This window comes from Garra rufa, chromosome 14 (genome assembly GCF_049309525.1).
Source record: "Garra rufa chromosome 14, GarRuf1.0, whole genome shotgun sequence".
Lineage (NCBI taxonomy): Eukaryota > Metazoa > Chordata > Actinopteri > Cypriniformes > Cyprinidae > Garra > Garra rufa.
This window is the reverse complement of record NC_133374.1, coordinates 8,107,621-8,127,876: the sequence shown is the minus strand read 5'-3', so window position 1 is coordinate 8,127,876 and position 20,256 is coordinate 8,107,621. Positions and strand designations below refer to the sequence as shown.

The 20,256-nt window shown below is 29.3% G+C and overlaps 2 protein-coding genes and 4 non-coding genes across 7 annotated transcripts in view; 3 read left to right on the top strand and 3 right to left on the bottom strand.

The window, feature by feature from the left end:
• ngef (neuronal guanine nucleotide exchange factor) overlaps window positions 1–12,771 on the top strand; it is a 64,704-nt gene extending 51,933 nt beyond the window's left edge. For both annotated transcript variants that reach the window (XM_073817695.1, XM_073817694.1), the window contains exons 8-15: window positions 2,323–2,452; window positions 2,571–2,645; window positions 5,365–5,454; window positions 6,005–6,168; window positions 8,686–8,844; window positions 8,929–9,008; window positions 11,200–11,304; window positions 11,513–12,771. In XM_073817695.1, coding sequence (XP_073673796.1) covers window positions 2,323–2,452; window positions 2,571–2,645; window positions 5,365–5,454; window positions 6,005–6,168; window positions 8,686–8,844; window positions 8,929–9,008; window positions 11,200–11,304; window positions 11,513–11,730 — 1,021 coding nt within the window. In that variant the 3' untranslated portion in view covers window positions 11,731–12,771. The remainder of the gene's footprint in view (window positions 1–2,322; window positions 2,453–2,570; window positions 2,646–5,364; window positions 5,455–6,004; window positions 6,169–8,685; window positions 8,845–8,928; window positions 9,009–11,199; window positions 11,305–11,512) is intronic.
• A 3,676-nt stretch (window positions 12,772–16,447) lies between these two features.
• Window positions 16,448–16,521, top strand: trnai-aau (transfer RNA isoleucine (anticodon AAU)). The gene has a single exon. It is a non-coding gene; the product is annotated as a tRNA-Ile (tRNA).
• A 299-nt stretch (window positions 16,522–16,820) lies between these two features.
• Window positions 16,821–16,892, bottom strand: trnap-ugg (transfer RNA proline (anticodon UGG)). Its single transcript has one exon. It is a non-coding gene; the product is annotated as a tRNA-Pro (tRNA).
• A 340-nt stretch (window positions 16,893–17,232) lies between these two features.
• trnaw-cca (transfer RNA tryptophan (anticodon CCA)) lies at window positions 17,233–17,304 on the top strand. Its single transcript has one exon. It is a non-coding gene; the product is annotated as a tRNA-Trp (tRNA).
• A 288-nt stretch (window positions 17,305–17,592) lies between these two features.
• Window positions 17,593–17,664, bottom strand: trnap-agg (transfer RNA proline (anticodon AGG)). The gene has a single exon. It is a non-coding gene; the product is annotated as a tRNA-Pro (tRNA).
• A 1,263-nt stretch (window positions 17,665–18,927) lies between these two features.
• LOC141285293 (uncharacterized) overlaps window positions 18,928–20,256 on the bottom strand; it is a 47,240-nt gene continuing 45,911 nt past the window's right edge. The window contains exons 15-18 of the mRNA XM_073818323.1: window positions 19,952–20,254; window positions 19,561–19,833; window positions 19,370–19,453; window positions 18,928–19,142 (exon numbers count right to left, since the gene is read on the bottom strand). Of these exons, the coding sequence (XP_073674424.1) occupies window positions 19,076–19,142; window positions 19,370–19,453; window positions 19,561–19,833; window positions 19,952–20,254 (727 nt within the window). The 3' untranslated portion in view covers window positions 18,928–19,075. The remainder of the gene's footprint in view (window positions 19,143–19,369; window positions 19,454–19,560; window positions 19,834–19,951; window positions 20,255–20,256) is intronic.

The following is a 20,256-nucleotide window of genomic DNA, read 5'->3' as shown; positions in this document are numbered from 1 at the left end:
TCATAATATTTTGAGAATAAAGTCGAAATATTTCAAGAATAAAAAATATGAAATATTTTGAGAAAAAAAAAGTCTAAATGTTTTGAAAATAAATTCTAAATGTTTTGAAAATAAAGCCGAAATGTTTCGTAAATAAAGGCGAAATTTCGAGAATAAAGTCGAAATGTTTTGAGAATAAAGTCAAAATGTTTTCAGAATAAAGTTGAAAGGTTTCAAGAATAAAGTTAAAATTTCCAGAATAAAGTTGAAATGTTTCGAGAATAAAGTTAAAAATTATGATAATAAAGTTGAAATGTTTTGATAATGAAATCGAAATGTTTTGATAATAAAATCAACATGTTTTGAGAATAAAGTCGAAATGTTTTCAGGATAAAGTCGAAATGTTTCGAGAATAAAGTTGAAATTTTAAGAATAAAATCGAAATGTTTAGAAAATAAAGTTGAAATGTTTCGAGAATAAGGTCAAAATGTTTTCAGAATAAAGTCGAAATGTTTTGAGAATAAAGTCGAAATGTTTCATGAATAAAGTTGAAATTTTAAGAATAAAGTCGAACTGTTTAGAACATAAAGTCAAAATGTTTCGAGAATAAAGTTGAAATGTTTTGAGGAAGTCAAAATGTTTTTAAAATAAAGTCGAAATGTTTCTAAAATAAAGTTGAAATCACGAGAATAAAGTTTAAATGTCTCAAAAATAAAGTTTAAATGCTTAGAGAATAAAGCCGAAATATCTTGAAAATAAAGTTGAAATGTTTTGAGAATAAAGTTGAAATGTTTTGAGAATAAAGCTAAAATGTTTTGAGGAAGTCGAAATGTTTCAAGAATAAAGTTGAAATCATGAGAATAAAGTTTAAATGTCTCAAAAGTAAAGTTTGAATGTTTAGAGAATAAAGTCTAAATGTCTCGAATTAAGTTGAAATGTTTTGAGAATAAAGTTGAAATGTTTCGAGAATAAAGTTGAAATGTTTCGAGAATAAAGTTGAAATGTTTCGAGAATAAAGTCGAAATGTTTCATGAATAAAGTTGAAATTTTAAGAATAAAGTCGAACTGTTTAGAACATAAAGTCAAAATGTTTCGAGAATAAAGTTGAAATGTTTTGAGGAAGTCAAAATGTTTTTAAAATAAAGTCGAAATGTTTCTAAAATAAAGTTGAAATCACGAGAATAAAGTTTAAATGTCTCAAAAATAAAGTTTAAATGTTTAGAGAATAAAGCCGAAATATCTTGAAAATAAAGTTGAAATGTTTTGAGAATAAAGTTGAAATGTTTTGAGAATAAAGTTGAAATGTTTTGAGAAAAAAGTTGAAATGTTTTGAGAATAAAGCTAAAATGTTTTGAGGAAGTCGAAATGTTTCAAGAATAAAGTTGAAATCATGAGAATAAAGTTTAAATGTCTCAAAAGTAAAGTTGAAATGTTTAGAGAATAAAGTCTAAATGTCTCGAAATAAATTGAAATGTTTTGAGAATAAAGTTGAAATGTTTCGAGAATAAAGTTGAAATGTTTCGAGAATAAAGTTGAAATGTTTTGAGAATAAAGTTCAAATGTTTCGAGAATAAAGTTGAAATGTTTTGAGAATAAAGTTGAAATGTTTAAAAAATAAAAGGTGAAATGTTTTGAGAATAAAGTCTAAAGATTATTCTCGAAATAATTTGACTTTATTCCCAAAATATTTCGACTTTATTCTCACAATATTTCACCTTTATTCTTGAAATATTAAGACTTTAATCTCTTAATCTTAGTTTTTTTGTTTGTTTTTATTACATTTTTTTATGTGGTGCTAAAACGGCGTTGTAGTATTCAGTTTTGTGCTCAGTAAATAGTATGCTACCATTCTGCCTCAGGTGAACAAGACACTAACTGAAAATAAAATGTACAAAATCTGCATTTGCATATCTAATCTGTGTTGAATATCTTTACCTGGCTATTACAGTAAAGCATAACCTTTTCCAACTTCATTGTGGTTTTACTTTTGGTTTTGGACTGTAAATGTGATTTATTATGCCTAATCTGATTGTCAAGATTTATGGTTATTTTATGGAAATTTGTATAATCTAACAACATCTGAGAGTAATTAAAACATGTTTTGTGGCAGCAGAAATTGAGCACACCTTCTAACAAACTCATAATTTGAAGCATTATGTAAAATCAGTGAAACGAAAATAGCAAAGCATAAATAGAAAAACGATCAGGGGTTTTTCGAATCAGTTCACTGAATCAGGAAAGAATGATTCATTTGAGTCACTTCAAGCATTGTGCATCATGATCTATGTGCTTGCTTGTTTACATTAAAGGACTTATACATAAATGTCCGTATGTGTTTTTCAGACAAGAGAACACTCTTTTCCGAGAGAATATGTCCATTTTGGAGAACCAGCCGAAAGTGAAGGGCCTCTCGTTTACCTCCTTCCTCATCCTCCCCTTCCAGCGAATCACACGGCTCAAGCTGCTTGTGCAGGTAGGCGTCAGCCAATCACAAGTCTTGAATAACTTGTGTAGGGAATGAGTAAGCCAATCGAATGTCTTAGAATTAGCTTAGTAATACATCTTTATCAAAATTGCTTATTTTGTTCCAGAATATTCTAAAGAAGGTGGAGGAAAATTCTGAGAGAGAAAAGACTGCAATATTAGCTCATCAAGAGTTGGAAAGGGTAAGTTTGTGTGTGTGTTTTGATTTCAGGGTGTGGTAATGAGCCTATGTCATGAGTAAGTTTCATTGTGTCTTGACTTTCACCTGTCGAGCACGTCTTACCTTTGTTGTTCGCGGTACCAAGGTTACCGAGCCACACCTTTTGGCACTGACTTTGACAGCTGTGAGGTGGAATGTGGCTTTTGTTCGTAATTATTTTCCTTAAACATTTTAAAGCGATTATTGTAACATTCACGTCATGTTGGAATTAACATAATAGTGATTCAACTGCTATTCAAGGCATCAGACTCCAATTATTTATTATGGCAACAATCGTAGTGCCAAAATGGATCCATGTGAGCTTTGTTGTGGTTGTTGATGGGAAATACATAATCGCTAAATTAATTCACCACCATGTCCTTTTGCATAATATTTAACAAAAAGTACTTCAATTACCATTATTTACCATCATGTGTAAAGGTATCTGACTACCTAAAACTAAGGCTGCTACCATCAAATATATAATATTTTTTATTTATACAGTAAATAATACACTATTAATTTCATTTATAATGTTTTCAAATAATATCATAATTAAATGACATGTAATAATGAATAATAGTAGAAAAATGTTATTTATATTTTTATATGATGAAATAAATATCGTTATAATAAACAATGCAATCAAACTATATATAATATTATATTTATATTGTAGAATAATTGTTGTAATGATAAATAAGATAATGTGTTTATTTTATTTTTATTTATTTTATTTACAATAATATTAATTTATAATAATATTATCATATGTTTTACTTATATTATTGAATAATTGTTATAATGATAAATGAGATAATGTGTTTTTAATTTGATTTTATTTATAATAATATTAAATAATATAATATATATGTTTTACTTATATTATAAAGTAAGTAATGTAATACTAAATATTATAATAACGATATATTTTTATTTATATTGTAATAAATTTATTTTTTAATAAAATAAATATTTTATTAAAATACTAAAAAATATATAATATATAATATTTTATTCATAATATTATAAAACAAGTCATGTAATAATGTGTAATGTCATGAAATATATTTCTTAATATTTCTAGTGTTATCAAATAAATATTGTTATAATAAACAATACAATAAAATTATATATAATATTTTTATTTAGATTATAGAATAATTGTTGCAATGATGAAAAAATGTGTTTATTTATTTTATTTATAATAATTTTAAATAAAATTATATGTTTACTTATTATATTATAAAATAACCAATGTAATAATAAAAATAGAATGACAACATATTTTTTATTGATATTAAAGAAATGAAATGTATAATAATATAAATATTTCATTATAATATTTATATAAATATTTTTAGTTATAATATTATCAAGTAATGTAATAATTAATAATATAAAATATTATAAATGTTCTATTTTTATTATTATAAAATACATATTTTTATAATAAACAATACAATAAAATTAGAAATATTTTTATTTATGTTATACAACAATTGTAATGATAAATAAAATAATCTGTTTATTTTATTCTAATAATATTAAATTATTTTTACTTACTATATTATAAAATAAGCAAGATAATAAGAAATGATATAATGAAATATAATTTGTTATTTACATTGTTATAAATGTATTTTATTATAATACAAATATTTTATTATAATAATACAATTCGATTGTATAAAATATTTTTTATTTATTTATAATTATTTATATTATTTATTGATTTATTTATTTATTATACAATAAGTAATGTGATATTAAATAAGATGTATGTTTATATAATAATATTAAATAGTATGTAATTTTATTTATTATATTATATAATAATGTAATAAATAATATAATATTATTTTTGTTTTATTTTAGTTAGTCATGCAGTGAATTAGTGTGTTTCTTAGCCAATTATTTGTTATGGCATCAATCACAATGCTAAAATGGCTCCATGTGGTGCTTCGTTGTGGATGTTGACAGGAAATACATCACCACTACATTAATTCAATGCTATATGCTTTTGCTAAATATTTAACAACAAACAGTGCATCAATAACCACTAGTAATAGCACACAATAAATAGAAATAAATAATGTGTACAGATACCTGACCAACTTTAACTATCAAGGCTCCTGCCATTTTGGTATAATTGTTTTGCACATGACATTATTTTATGAATTTTATTAAATTTCGTATTGATCAAACTTATGATTTTAATATGTCATTAATACACAATCAAGACACTTTAGTGGGTCTCAATAAAAAACGACTCTGAGGATCTCAAGGCAAAGTTTATATCCCAGAGGTCATCTGCAGTTTGCTCATTCATAAAGATTTGTTGAATGTCTGGTAAACATACTGATACTTGAACTCCAAGCTGGAGTGAAACTTAAAAGCATTATTTAGTCAAACTTGTTCTTGTGTGTGGGAGTATGTTTTTCCATCATGAAGACAACATTTCTGAGGGAATAGTAAAACCTGATCTACTGGAGAAGTTCCCTCAAGGAAATCAGTTTTAAAAATGGGTTTAATAGTGGTCTAATTTGCATCTAAAAATACCTACAATTGTATTTCAAGGTTGGAGTGAATATGTGGGTTAGTGTAGAGTACTTATAATTAGCTCTTATTAAAACAGATGTGAATGGGAAATCCCCACAAAGATGTTAATGCCCATGTGGGGGTGTTTTTGTCTCTCTCAGATTGTGAAGGAGTGCAATGAAGGAGTCAGGAAGATGGGTCGCACTGAGGAGCTCATCAGCATCGAGAAAACACTCGAATTCAAGTCGAAGGTACTAAAAGATGATAGATGTTGTGCCATAACCGTGAACACGAGTACACACTTCTACTGTACTTAAAGGAACAACAATTCACTTATTTATTTCATTCCTAAGCCATATAATATTTTGACCTATTTCGACTATTCAGATATAACCTATTTGAGGAAAATACAGTAATAGCTGTATGTGATTAACGGATTAAAAAGTCATTGTGTGCTAAAAATAGTTTCTAGCTCTTGCAGTTGTTGACTCAAACTTGATGTATCTCATTCGATTTTGATACATATAAGAATCAATGGCAATTGTTATATTAAAGAGATAGTTCACCAAAAAAAATTTATTCAGATTTCTAATGATGTATAAATCTCCATTTCAAAAAATTGACCCTTATGATTGGTTTTGTGGTCTAGATGATCATATAAATTTCATTTTTGTGTGAACTATCCCTTTAATTGTTCCAAGAGCCCTTGGTATGAAGACTTTACTTGTGTATTAGAGTAAAATTCTTACAGCCTTCATCTTTATACTTTAATTAAGTGCAGTTCTGTTCTCTTGTATGCAGTCGGTGCCGGTGATTTCTCACTCTCGCTGGCTCCTGAAGAAGGGTGAGGTGCAGCAGATGTCCGGACCCAAGAGCACCAGGACCATGCGCAGCCGCAAACTCTACCACCCCATTTACCTGTTCCTCTTCAATAACCTGCTGCTCATCACCAAACGCAGCTCCAGGTCTGTAAAATCACCAGCTTTGACATCTTCATGTGATGTCTTCAGTTGCTTGTAATAAACAGAATGATATTGTCTGCTGGTGTGGACACTAATATTGTCAAATATGTAATATAATAATAAATTATATGTGACCCTGGAACACAATAATCAGTCTTAAGTAGCACGGGTATATTTGTAGCAATAGCCAAAAATACATAGTATGGGTCAAAATGATAGATTTTTCTTTTTGGCCAAAAATCGTTAGGATATTAAGTAAAGATTGTGTTCAATGAAGACATTTTGTAAATGTCCTACCATAAATATATCAAAACTTATTTTTTGATTAGTAATATGCATTGCTAAGAACTTTGTTTGGACAACTTTAAAGGCGATTTTCTCAGTATTTAGATTTTTTTGCACCTTCAGATTACAGATTTTCAAATTGTTGTATCTCGGCTAAATATTGTCCTATCCTTACAAACCATACATGATGGAAAGCTTATTTATTCAACTTTCAGATGATGTATAAATCTCAGTTTAACAAAATTGACCCTTATGACGTTTTGTGGTCCAGGGTCACATATAATATAATATCATGTATTTTATTTATAATATTATACATAAAAAAAAAAAATAATAATGTGAAAAATGTTATTTAATTATGTATTATTTAAGAAATAAAACCAATAATTATAATTAAATTCAGTATAATACTAATATATATTAATATCATTATAATTCTTATTCTAATTCAAATAAATATTATTTGCTTGTTGTAAATAGAATGATATTATCAATTGATGTGGACTCTGATATTGTCTAATAATAATAAATTAATAATATAATATATGCAATTTATTTTATTTGTAATATGAAACAGTAAAAAAAATATAATAATAGTTAGAAAAGTATTTATTTAATTATTTATAATAAAGAATTAATTTAAAAAATATACATAACATCATAATAATTCTTATTATAATTAAAATAAATCAAATAAATAAAATATAATACCTAATATTTTATTTTATTTATATTATAAAAAATGTTCAATTAATTTGAAAAAGTAATATAATATAATATTTTAATCATTTAAAAATATAATAAAATTTTTTTGAATTAGTGTATTTGATTTCAGAATCCACACAAAACAATAATATTGTCCGTTGATATGAACACCAATATAGTTATTGGGTATATATTTACACTTTATAATAATAATAATATAATATATGCAATTTATTTGATTTGTAATATGAAACAGTAAAAAAAAAGTAAAAGTTTTTTATTATTTATAATAAAATAATTAAAAAATAAATAGAACATAATTATAATTCTTATTACAATTAGAATAAATATAATAAATAAAATATATTACCTACTGTTTTATTTTGTTTATAATATTATACAAATAATTTGTTAAATAAAAATTTTAAAACATATAATATAATATAATATTTTAATTATTATAAAATATAATCAAAAGTTATTTGAATTAGTGTATTTGATTTTAGAATCCACACAAAAAATGATATTGTCCGTTGATATGGACACTAATATTGTTATTGGGTACATTTACACTTTATGATAACTTAATATTAGTTAATAAATCATTAACAAATATTATATAATGCCTAATAGCCTATTAATTATTATATATTCACATATCTAAAAATATGAGATGTGTTTATGAATGTTTATTAATTAATTATTATAAAACAGAGCATTATTTAATGTTAATCACAATGCTTACAAATGTCATTAAACTTTCAATACATATGATCATGCACTTTTTAAAAATCTTCAAATGATTTGGACAGATGTTTATGACGACTGAAAGCTTCATTAATAAATCATTAACAAATGTTATATAAAGTTCAATGCATCATTAGTTAATGGTTACAAATGTCATTGCAATTCAATTCATAAACTTATAAATCTAAATCAAAAGTGATTTGAACAGAAATATGAATAAAGCTTAATTGTCAATGTAGTTTTGAATGCTAACAAACGTCATTAAACTTCAGTTTACATATTACTTATTTTTATAATTTACATTAATTAGTAATTTTAAGCAGTTCACAAGCTATTCATGTTAACATATTATTTATTAACTCATATTCACAGTGTGTAAAGATCACTTATTTGGTCTTTGTTGGTTGTGTAGACTTTTTGCAGTACCCAATCTAAAGTGAAACTATTCATGATTTGTAAATGTTTATGAATGTTTACTAATCATTAGTACATTTATGAGCAGTCATCCTGATGACAAAGTCTCCCAAATGACCGTAATTCACCTTATTTACTCATCTTTACAAATCATTTAGTAACCAGTTGTTCATGTTTTTGCAAATTATTCATGATTTGTAAATGCTTATAAACTTATAAACTAACCCCTGTACACTTTTGACCTTTTAACCAACCCTTAAACCTACTCATACCACCAAACCTGTTCCTAACCTTTGTCACACCTCAATAGCAGGTGTTGTAATCGTTATATAACAATTGTATGTGTATTTTTGTTTGTGTGTGTTTCAGTGGAGAGAAGTACCAGGTTCTGGACTCTTGCAGTCGCTCCATGTTGAGGACTGAAGACCTGGAGGATCAGGGTCAGATGCTGGCCTGTGCGTTTGTGCTGAAACTACTTGAGAACCAGGAGGACAGAGAAGTCAGCTACATGCTCAAGACCGAAAGCATGTGAGAACACAGTCCTAAACCATTATCATAGAGATTACAGTACATGTTTGCTTTGTGCACTAATAGAGCTCTGAATGATTACAGAAGCGATAAACTGCGCTGGATATACGCTTTGACTCCAAACCGCCGCACGAGATTCCTGTCGACCAGCACTCACCAACCAGGTACAAGACATATATGCATGCACAACCTGAAGAAACACATATCTTGAATGCACATTGGTTTGGATAAAAAGCTCAAGCTGCTAAATGTAAAAATGGGGTACGTCTGGTTTCTGAATCAGACAAGATAAATCCCATCTCTGTTTGTCATAATTAGACAGTTTCCTTTTTTGTCAAGATACTAGTTTGCTCTGTAATTAGTTAAAAATCCCATTCCTCAGTCCTGTTTTTTCTCTATTTTTCATCTTTTACTGTCCTATTTCTCCTTGACCTAATAAATAAGTGACATAAAAGGCATATTTTTTATTTGATTTGATGTGAAATTAAAAAGCTTATTTTTTTAATATATATATATATATATATATATATATATATATATGTATTTTTTTTCTAATATTATAAAACAAATATCATAACAAATATAATGTTATACAAAATATTTTTAAGTATATATAATAAAATAATGTAATAAAAATAATCTGCATTATGACAAACAGAGATGGGATTTATCTTGTCTGATTCAGATACCAGATGTACCCCATTTTTACATTTAGCAGCTTGAGCTTTTTATCCAAACCAATGTGCATTCAAGATATGTGTTAACACATATATATATATATAACAGAAATATAAATATATATAAAATAAAAATGTAATTGTAAAGAAATGTAAAAAAAAATCTAATATTTATTTTAATTTTCTAATTATATAATTATTTTTATCTTATTGAAGGATAAATAATAAATAATATTTTTTATTTTATTTTATTTTATTTGGTCATGAGTTGAATTAATCTCATCTCTGTTAGTCATAATTAGACCGTTTCCATTTCTGTCATTATACTAGTTAGCTCTGTAATTGATCCAAAATCCAAAATCTTTTACTGTCCAATTTTTCCTTGTCCTAATAAATCAGTGACATAAAAGGCAAATTTATTATTTATTTAATTAAAAAATATATTTAAATATATACATATTTATTAAAATAAAAAAATATATTAATAAATAATATAAAAATATTTTATTTTGATTATCTAATATTATATAGTAAATAATGTAGCATGTTTATTTATAACAATATAAATAATCAAATAATAAATATTATAAAATAATATAATTTAATTCTATAAAATAAAATAAGCAATGTAGTAATATAATGTAGAAATTTATTTTTATTGAAAAATATCTATTTTATTTTATAATATTCAAAAATAATATAAAAATGTATTTGATTGTATTTTTCTAATATTATAAAATAAATATAATATTAGATAAAATATTTTTAAGTATATATTATAAAATTTATTTATTATATTCTTAGATTTAAAAAAAATATATTAGAATTTTAAAAATTACATTATATAAATATTATTTAAAAATATTACAATATATCTAATATATATTTAAATTTTCTAATGATATAATTATTTGACCTTATTTATAATATTATAAGATAAATAACAAATAATATTTATTTTAGTTTGTCTGTCATTAGATAAAGTAATCCCGTGTCTGTCACAATTCGTTTTTATTTCTGTCATTTTATTTTAAAAAAAGATCATAAAAGAGCATATAATGTTTATTTATAACAATAAAATAATCCAATAATAAATATTTTAAAATAATAAAATTGGCATTTATAAAATCATAAAGCAAGAAGTAATGTAATAATAAAATGTAGTAATTTATTGTATCATGAAACATATATTTTTTTACTTTATAATATATTAAAAGTATATGATTGTATTTTTCTAATATTATTTAATAATAAATAAAATATTATAAAAATATTTTAAATTACATATTATAATTTCTAATAATAATTATGTGTATAAAAATGTATTTATTATATTCTTAGATTATTTTATTTAAAATAAATAAATGAATATTCATGGCATATATTAAAATTATGTATATATATGATTGTTTTTTTCTAATATTATTTAAAAATAAATACAATATAATAAAATATTTTAAATTACATATTATAATTTATAATAATAATTATGTGTATATTCTTAGATTATTTAAAATAAATAAATACATTACACATACAAATATAAATATTATTTTAAAATATAATAATTTAATATATAATATTTATTTAAATATTTATAATATTTATTTTATTTTGTCATAAGCATTTTATATATCAGTATGCACTCTGATTTTCTGTTTTTGCTGGTGTGTATCAGATTCTCAGCAGGTTCAGTGTATCCAGTCATACTCCTCTCAGGAACCTGATGAGCTCTCTATAGAAATGGCTGATGTGCTGCACATTCTGGAGTGCAGCGATGATGGTAAGCGACCACAAACGCTTTTGTATGCCTTAAAAAACTTTGCAGTTTGCAGTCTTTCATTTCTGCATCATCTGCTGTCATTTGCATGAACTTGTCTCTCTTGCTCCGTTGCTTCCTTTCCTCTGTTCTGTTTTACTATTTTTGTGACATGTCCTTCCTGTTTTTCTTCTCTCTGAGCTTTGATGGCATATTTGTCTCTCGCCCTCAGGCTGGATGTTGGGTGAAAGGTTGCATGACGGCGAGCGAGGCTGGTTCCCCACACGGGTGGTGGAGAAGATCATGAGCGCAGAAGTTCGGGCTCAAAACCTTAAAGAGTGTCAGCGGATCCAGCAAGCTCAGGAAGGAGCGCAGGGAGCCCGAGCCGCCTCCAGGGGGCGCCGCCCAGCCAAAGGTTCCCAGTATACTCCCACCTGGACTAACCTGTAGATAACACCACATCGCGTAACCACCACAACCATCGTACGTTCTTCTAATTCCTGACCCGGTAAATTGGGAAGCGGCGCCCCCTAAATGTCACAGTGGACCGATAGTCATTCTGTGTCCAGTGTTTTATTGAATACGTGTCCGGCGTCACATTGAGGACTCGACAGGGTCGTGGAACAGCTCTTGCACTATAAGCACTTGTGTTTTTTTTTTTTAATCGCTGCTTCCATACAGTCCTAACACGCTGTTAGCATGAAGGATTTCAACTTTTGCAAATCACACGGGGACTACTTTTCTGACGCATATGAGGTGAAGGAAAAACAAACGCTATGTCAGGACTTTTGTAAAGTCGTAATGCTTCACTGGAAAAGGAATGTATTAATGTGCATGGTCACACCTTACTGACTACAGGTTTGTGTTTTTGAACTAACCTCCGAGGACAAAGAGGATGTACTGTATTCTCCTCCCCATCCACTTGAAGAACAAAACGAAAATACGAGAGAAAATGAACAAAGTTAATTAAATGCACATAGCTGATTTTGAGGTAAAAATGCAGATGAAGAACACTGAGACGATTTTTGCACGTGCTGCATGAAAGTGTGTGTAGAGACACACATTAAACAATGTTTTCCTACACAAACACACTACACACAAGAGAATAATGTGGTTGAACCAGTCTAACAACCGTGCCCTAACCAGATGCATAGTAATCTTCCATTTGTCCATATTGAAAGCGAAAATGCTCAGTGATGAGGCATAAGGATGTTTAATATGAACTAATACGCTCTTAAAAATAAAGGTGCTTTACAAGGTTCTTCACAGCGATGCCATAGAAGAACCATTTTTGCTTCCACAAAGAACCGTTCAGTCAAAGGTTCTTTGAAGAACCATCTCTTTCTTACCTTTTTATAATCTGAAGAACCTTCTTTTTGTGAAACAGAATGATTCGTCATATGTTAAAGTTTCTTTAAGGGGTTCTTCTATGGCATCGTGAAGCACCTGTATTTCTAAGAGTGTGTGTGTGTATATATATATATACACACACACACAATTATATTGGCAACACAGCTGCTCAAAAGTTTGACATTACAATTTTTAATGCTTTTTAAAGGAGACTTTTCTGCTCATCAAGGCTGTGTTTATTTGATTAAAAATGAAAAAAAAAAAAACGAATTTTGTGAAATGTTAATGCAATTTAAAATAGTGGTTTTCTATTTTAATATACTTTAAAATATAATTTAATCCTGTGATGCAAAGATGAATTTTCAGCATCATTACTCCAGTTTTCAGTGTCACATGATGCTTCAGAAATCTTTCTAATATGCTGATTTATTATCAATGTTTCAGGAAACTTTTGAAAACATAAATACCTTGTTCAACGTTTGGGGTCAGTAAACGTTTTCTTTCTTTCTTCCTTTGAAAGAAATTAATGCTTTTATTCAGCAAGGATGTGTTCAGTTGATATAAAAGGGATAGTAAAAGCCTGTATTGTTAGAAAGGATTTCTATTTTGAATAAATGCTGTTCTTTTTAACTTTTTACTCATCAAAGAATACTGAAAAAAGTATCACAGGTTTCAAAAAAATATTAAGCAGCAGAACAGTTTCCAACGTTGTTAATAAAAGTAATAAATCAATATATTAGAATGATTTCTGAAGGATCATGTGACCCTGAAGACTGGAGTAATGGCTGATTCAGCTTTGCACGACAGAAATGAATTTAAAATAAATTATATTTTAAAGAATATTCAAATTAATTTTGCAATAATTTGCAATAATATTACAAAATCTAATACATCAAAATATTGCTTTTTCTGTATTTTTGATTAAATAAATGGAACTTTGATGAGAATAAGAAGCTTTAAAAAAACAAAAAAAAACTACACATTAAAAATGTTACTGATCCCAAACTTTTGAACGGCAGTGTATATATGAAGTTCATGTGCAAATAACAGATATCTCCATTTTTAGAAATTTTCAGAAATCAGGTTTATTCATTGTGCATTCCAATTAATCTCAATCAAACTGCAGTTGTTGTTTTTTTGACTGAAATTTTTTTTTGGTAAAATATGTAATTGTGACCCTGGACCATAAAACCAGGCTTAAGTAGCAGGGGTATATTTGTAGCAATAGCCAAAAATACATTGTATGGGTCAAAACTGTCATTTTATTATTAGGATATTAAGTAAAGATCATGTTCCATGAAGATATTTTGCAAATTTCCTATCGTAAATATATCAAAACTTAATTTTGATTAGTAATATGCATTGCTAAGAACTTCATTTAGACAAAATTAAAGGCGATTTTCTCAGTATTTAGATTTTTTTTTGCCAGATTTTCAAATAGTTGTATATTATTGTCCTATCCTAACAAACCATACCTCAATGGGAAGCATATTCAGCATTCAGTTGTATAAATCTCAATTTCAAAAAATTGACCCTTATGACTGTTCTTTTGGTCCAGAGTCACAAATATAGCTTCTAACAAGATGGTTGCTCTGAACTGACCAAAATTATTTTTTTCCTTCATGTCATTCCAAATCTACCGTGTTTTCTTTTGTGAACCACAGAAGGAGATTTTAGCCACTATTATCTTTTCAAAGCTTGTTATGTAAAAAATATCCATTTACACAGAAATAGATGCTTTTGTCATTTTACGTCGCATCTGGTTTTGGACACGGTTGAACAGGGTCTTTTCCAGGAGAGAATGTAACTTCCATGAGAGATGAATTTTGCTGCTCGGCTGGAGTAGGTGTTTTTATAGTTGTGTGCATGTTCATATGAAGACCTCTCATGTTCAAACATGTGGTAAAGAGTTGTTGCCAAATAATTGTCCCATTTCATTTTGTAAAAAGATAATTTATTGTTAATGAAAATAAATCTTGAATGTTGAGACCTTGACATCCCCGTCTCACCTCATCTAATAAATGACGAACCCCAGCTTTTTTGTAAGAAATGTATTTGTTTCTGGCCAGTTTGAGTTTTGACCTTTTTTTTCAACATTTATTTTAGAACTTGATTTTATCCATCAGGAATTCTTTGAATGATGAAAAGTATATTTGTGTTAACAAATGTTTTGAGGAAAGGACAGCCAACAAAGTTAAGTTATTTAAAAGAAATTGAGTGTATAGTATGTAGTTGTGTAAATCTAAAGAGCAGACTACAAGCTGACTACTTGTCTTGGTAGTTTCACACAACAAGCTGTTTCCTGAAGCTCAGACTTTGCAGCTGCAAAACTAACACCAGGCCACTTCCTCTTTTCCAGCTCTTCACAGACACCTTTTACACTTAAAAACATGAATCAGAGTTAAAATATTTTCAGAGGAGCATTCAAAAAACTCTTGAAACGTGAGCATGTGACTGAAACAAGGTCACTATATACAGTGGTATTTGACTTACAGTGAATTTGAAACCCCAGGAATTCCATTAAGAAATTTATATTTTATAGAATTAAAATAAAAGTTCCCAAGATTTTTAAACAAGACGCTCCTTTGCAGAAAAAGATGAAAGTGATATAAACTCTGATAAGTACACATTCTAGTCAGCTTTGCAGGTCATATGAGGAAATCCAATTTAGTTAGTCTCAGAGAAGCTTATATACAAAACTATTTTAGATGGAAAGATATGATTGATTTCTCACAAAGAAACTAAGCAAGTGTCAGCTAGTTAAAACATTCTGGGTGACATTACAATAACTTCTTTTCACTGTATAATAAGGAATTTAGAATATTGTTAGAGATAAAGTTTTCCTAAAAAGTTATTTGCATGCTTTGTCATCGGGTTATAAGATAAACCAAGAGCGTCTTATCCACCTTGTTTTTCAATGCAGAAGTAGGCCTATACGTCGTTAATGTGCGAGCCTTCCGGTTCATTGTCTGCTATAGGGAAATAACGAGGAGACAACAAAGTGCAGTAAATTGTAAAATATACAATACAAAGCATTCTGTTAATAATTAAGATAATACATTACAATATTTATCCAAAGACACACTAGTTAGCAATACCAAGCAGCAAAACGAACTGTTAACAGCTAAAAATAACTTAACGCTAGGACACCGGAAACCAAACACATTACATTTACAAATGCCTGCACCAGCTCCTACCGAAAAATAAGGCGAGTACCTTGTTTAAACAAAGAACTTTGATTGATGTATATTCTATACTATTTTGTATAAGATACAAATTTAATTACAGTTACAAAGATACAAGTGGACTAGATTTATTTATTTAAAAAGATACGTCAGTTGCAAAACATTAGATGTCAAAATTAAAACAATAAACGGCCTTCATATTAGCTTACAGTAAAGTTTGGTTCTGAGAAAAAAAATTGTTCAGTTAAGATGCTCTACTGACATCTAGCGGTTATAAAATAACTGAACTTTGTGCGAACAGTGTCTCATAGTCCATTTAACGAATGAATTAATCTGTATCACATTTTAAACTTGATTTACACTTCACATTTGCTAAATAAACTTTATTGTTGACTCTTATGATTATCCCTATTAAATAAACGTTTATGGGTGGGTTATACTAGCATTTTTTGATGTATTCATCAGTTTGCAGAAAAAAAGCTCGTTTTTTAATTACCAATTAAGTTGCATAGTGTTTATAGCTATACGATAATACGATTAGCGATTTATATGGGCAGATATATCATAGCTATACGTACATTGTTTGCGAATGGTAGGTTTTTTTTAACAAATATTTTCTCATGAGATCACATGGCCGGTTAGCTCAGTTGGTTAGAGCGTGGTGCTAATAACGCCAAGGTCGCGGGTTCGATCCCCGTACTGGCCAGTGTGCTTTTTTTTACTTGAGTTTTCCAGATAGTGTAAATTGCCAGCGAATTCACATTTTTGAGTGATTTGCCTGTTTTGGTTCTTTTAAATAAAATGATGCATGGTATCTTGTTGTTGATAGAAACTAGTAAATAGTTGTAGATCTGATTAGATGCCTTCATTATTCAACCACGACTCGCGTAGCCTACGCTGCTCTGTCTTACTTATACTGTGGTTCCAAAAGAGATCGGTTGCGTTGGCTACATTTGTCTCAGCAATAGTCAGCACGCCTTTTATTTATAAATTGAAGAAAAAGTAGGGCTCGTCCGGGATTTGAACCCGGGACCTCTCGCACCCAAAGCGAGAATCATACCCCTAGACCAACGAGCCATGAGAGCAAGAGTTGTTTGCATGTCTTAAGTACTTCAACACTGCGGAAAACCGTTCTATGAATCATTGTTTTATAGAACAGTTTTTTCGTATTTATCATAAGAACATTATGTACGAAAAAATAGGTAGTCGTGAATAACTGCAATTGGTACAAATGCATGCCTAGCTGAATCAAATAATCACATAAAATTGCGGGTTGGGTTACTATGTTAATGGTTAGTTTCAAATTACACATGATAATTTATAAGCTACAAATGATTTCAATAATGAGATTTAATTTAAATTACATTTAACAAAACTCTTTTTTAAAATGTTAATATTTTAGGCCATACTGTCATGAGACCTCGTGGCGCAACGGTAGCGCGTCTGACTCCAGATCAGAAGGTTGCGTGTTCAAATCACGTCGGGGTCAAATCTGCAATATTTTTGTTCCCAGCTCTTTTAAATCAGTATAATCACAATACCGTTTTGGTGGGATACAGTCTGTTACATACAATTGACAGTAGTGCCGTTCAGCTCAGTAAACGCTACCACTGTGCACACTGGTGAAGTACTGCGACAGAACAGTTTATTTTTTACTTTGATTACAATGTTCATTAACATAAACACATGACACTTCTTTAGCTTTTTTTATTTAAATAACCCACCATTTTGTAAATGAACAGGATGAAGAAAAAGAAAAAGAGAGAGAAAAAAAATCGGGCTCGTCCGGGATTTGAACCCGGGACCTCTCGCACCCTAAGCGAGAATCATACCCCTAGACCAACGAGCCACTCAGCGTTATATGTGTCATGTCCACATAGTCAACTTACGTGTAGATACCTGGTTTAAAGGTAAACACTTGGAAATGTCATAACATATTTAAAAAATGTTTTAAAGTCATCGACACAGGGGCCAGATGAATAAACGTATCGTCTATGTTAAGACAGTGTCTTAAATCGAGTCTGACCTAACCGACTAGCTTATCTAAGGGGTAATCAGCCTTATTTTAGATTCAATTTAAACTAATCTATGACTTACTGGATTAAAAAAATATGACAAGGTTTGATAAAAAATATTAGATGACTAATTTGTAATATTAAACAGTTTATGCCCCTTGGCAGGTTGGATCCAGCAATCATTGGATATTTCTGTTTGTCAGCACCTTGTCATATTAACTTTACAAGTCCAAAAAGAGCAAGGCAGGGGAGAAGAAAGCAAGAGACAAAGTACTGGTAAATATTCCAAAGTGTTTATTTAATAATCACAGATGTGTCTTTCTCATACCCAGTCGGACTCACTATGATATAACAACATCTGTTGAATTCGTTTAGTCCAGACAAAGGCAATGTGAAATGACTGCTTCACAACATCATGTCATAAAAACCTTACATATGCAAACCGCTTCGAGTGATAAATAATATAAAGAGATAAACAAGGTGTGTTGTTGTAAATGTACATTTGACACCCAGTCATTAAAAGAGACTTAGTATGTTTACATGAATTCATTTGGCCGATGCTTTTAACTAAAGCAACTTAAAAACCAAAATTTAACAAAGTGATTCATCCCTAGGAGATAATAGCAAAAAGCTAACAATAAAACGGTTTAAATATTGTCTAGAATAGCAATGAAACATAAATATTTTTTTCTAGTCAACCTTTGCAATTAAGAATTTACTGAAACAATTAGAACTTTGCTATTTCTTGAATACTTCTACTGAATGCAGTATTCAAGGCTGTCTAAGACTGGGGAGATCATTCCACCAGCAAATTTTGGGAAAGTGACATTGTGCGTCTGTTACAGTATCAAAAGCAATCGGCAGGAACCAATTTGTAAGAAGGCGAGGAGCATGTGGCTGTTCTGCATGCAAACATCAATGTGTTGAACTTGATGTGAGCCCGTAAAGAGAGATTAATACTACATATTCAAGCAATAACTCTTGCCTAACACATTGCAAAATATGCATCATTATCATACTGTAACTTTGTAATAAGCATTTTATTTAAACCAGTCTGGCTCAAAATAAACCAGACGGCATTAAATATATAAAGATAAAAATTTCCAAATGTATTACGAAAATAAACGACTAAATAAGAGTTTTTTAGTGCTTTGCAAATTGATTGTCAGATGATTTCATCAAGAATCCAGTCATTTACAAAAGATCCTCTTATTGATTAATCAATCAGGTTGCGTCTCAGGGTCTTCACCATATTTCAAATCTCTTGTCTCTGATAAACTGCTTTCTGTCTCTGATTTTGTTTCCGAAGAGTCTGCAAGCACAAAATTGACCACACCATGATATACAAATCAACTAATGTGTTAAGTTAATATATCCCTCAAAGATTAGGATCAACAATAATAAAGTTGTTTAATCAACAAAGTGTTCAACATTTGAGACTTGGATTGAATAAAATAGACACATATGACTTTATAAACATAAAAAGGGTTGAGGGTTACCGTACTACACTAATAAAACACTGATCACACACACACTTACCGTACAGTCTGAATGTTGCTTTGAGTGCAGACAACATTGTGGATTCTCTTTGCTGATTCATCTGTGATATTATTGTGACTCAGGCTAGAAAAAAATGAGATGAAAAGATTAAACAGAAATAAACATGAAGCAAACAAGTTTGAAATATGTGTTTTATTTTTCTCTATTCCTAATGTGTCTCTGTAACTCACTCTAGAGTCTGGGTTTTGTGCAGATGTGGCAGCAGCGGCTCCATGCAGTGATCAGTGAGTTTGCAGTGACTGAGATCCAGTTCTGTTAGTCCTTCAGAATATTCCAGAAACAGAGCCAGCTGTTCACAAGCTCTCTGCTCCATCTGAGTGTGACTGAGGTCCATTTCACCTCCCAAAGCTTGTAAAAGAGCCTCAGTGCTCCCCAAAGAGCCTTTCTCAAATCTATCTGTACTGATACAAGCCAGAAACTGCAGCAGTAGAGCTTTACTACAGCTGAAGGAGAACAAGACAACAAACATAATGGTGAGAATAATATACAGAGATTTTATATGGAGATAAATAAATGCACTATGTAATAGTAGCAATTAAACAGATCTGTCAGATATCTTACCTCAGCTGGACTTGAGGCAAGATTGGCCAAAGATGTTTCAGGGCCTCATCAGAGAGCTCACAGTCCTGTAAGATCAACTTCACAATACTTTGAGTTTTCTGTAGCACAGATGAGATTATTCTACAGTCTTTTTCAGTTAGATTAAAATGTTCTTGATTTTGTGTGTCTGTTAAATCCAGAGCAGAGCAGCAGGAAAAGTCCAGTCTGTTGTGGAGAGCAGAGAGAAGAACATCTGCTGCCTCCTGCTGGACATCAGAGGAACTGCAGCAATGAAGCAGCTTCAGTAACAGCATCCTGTCAACACT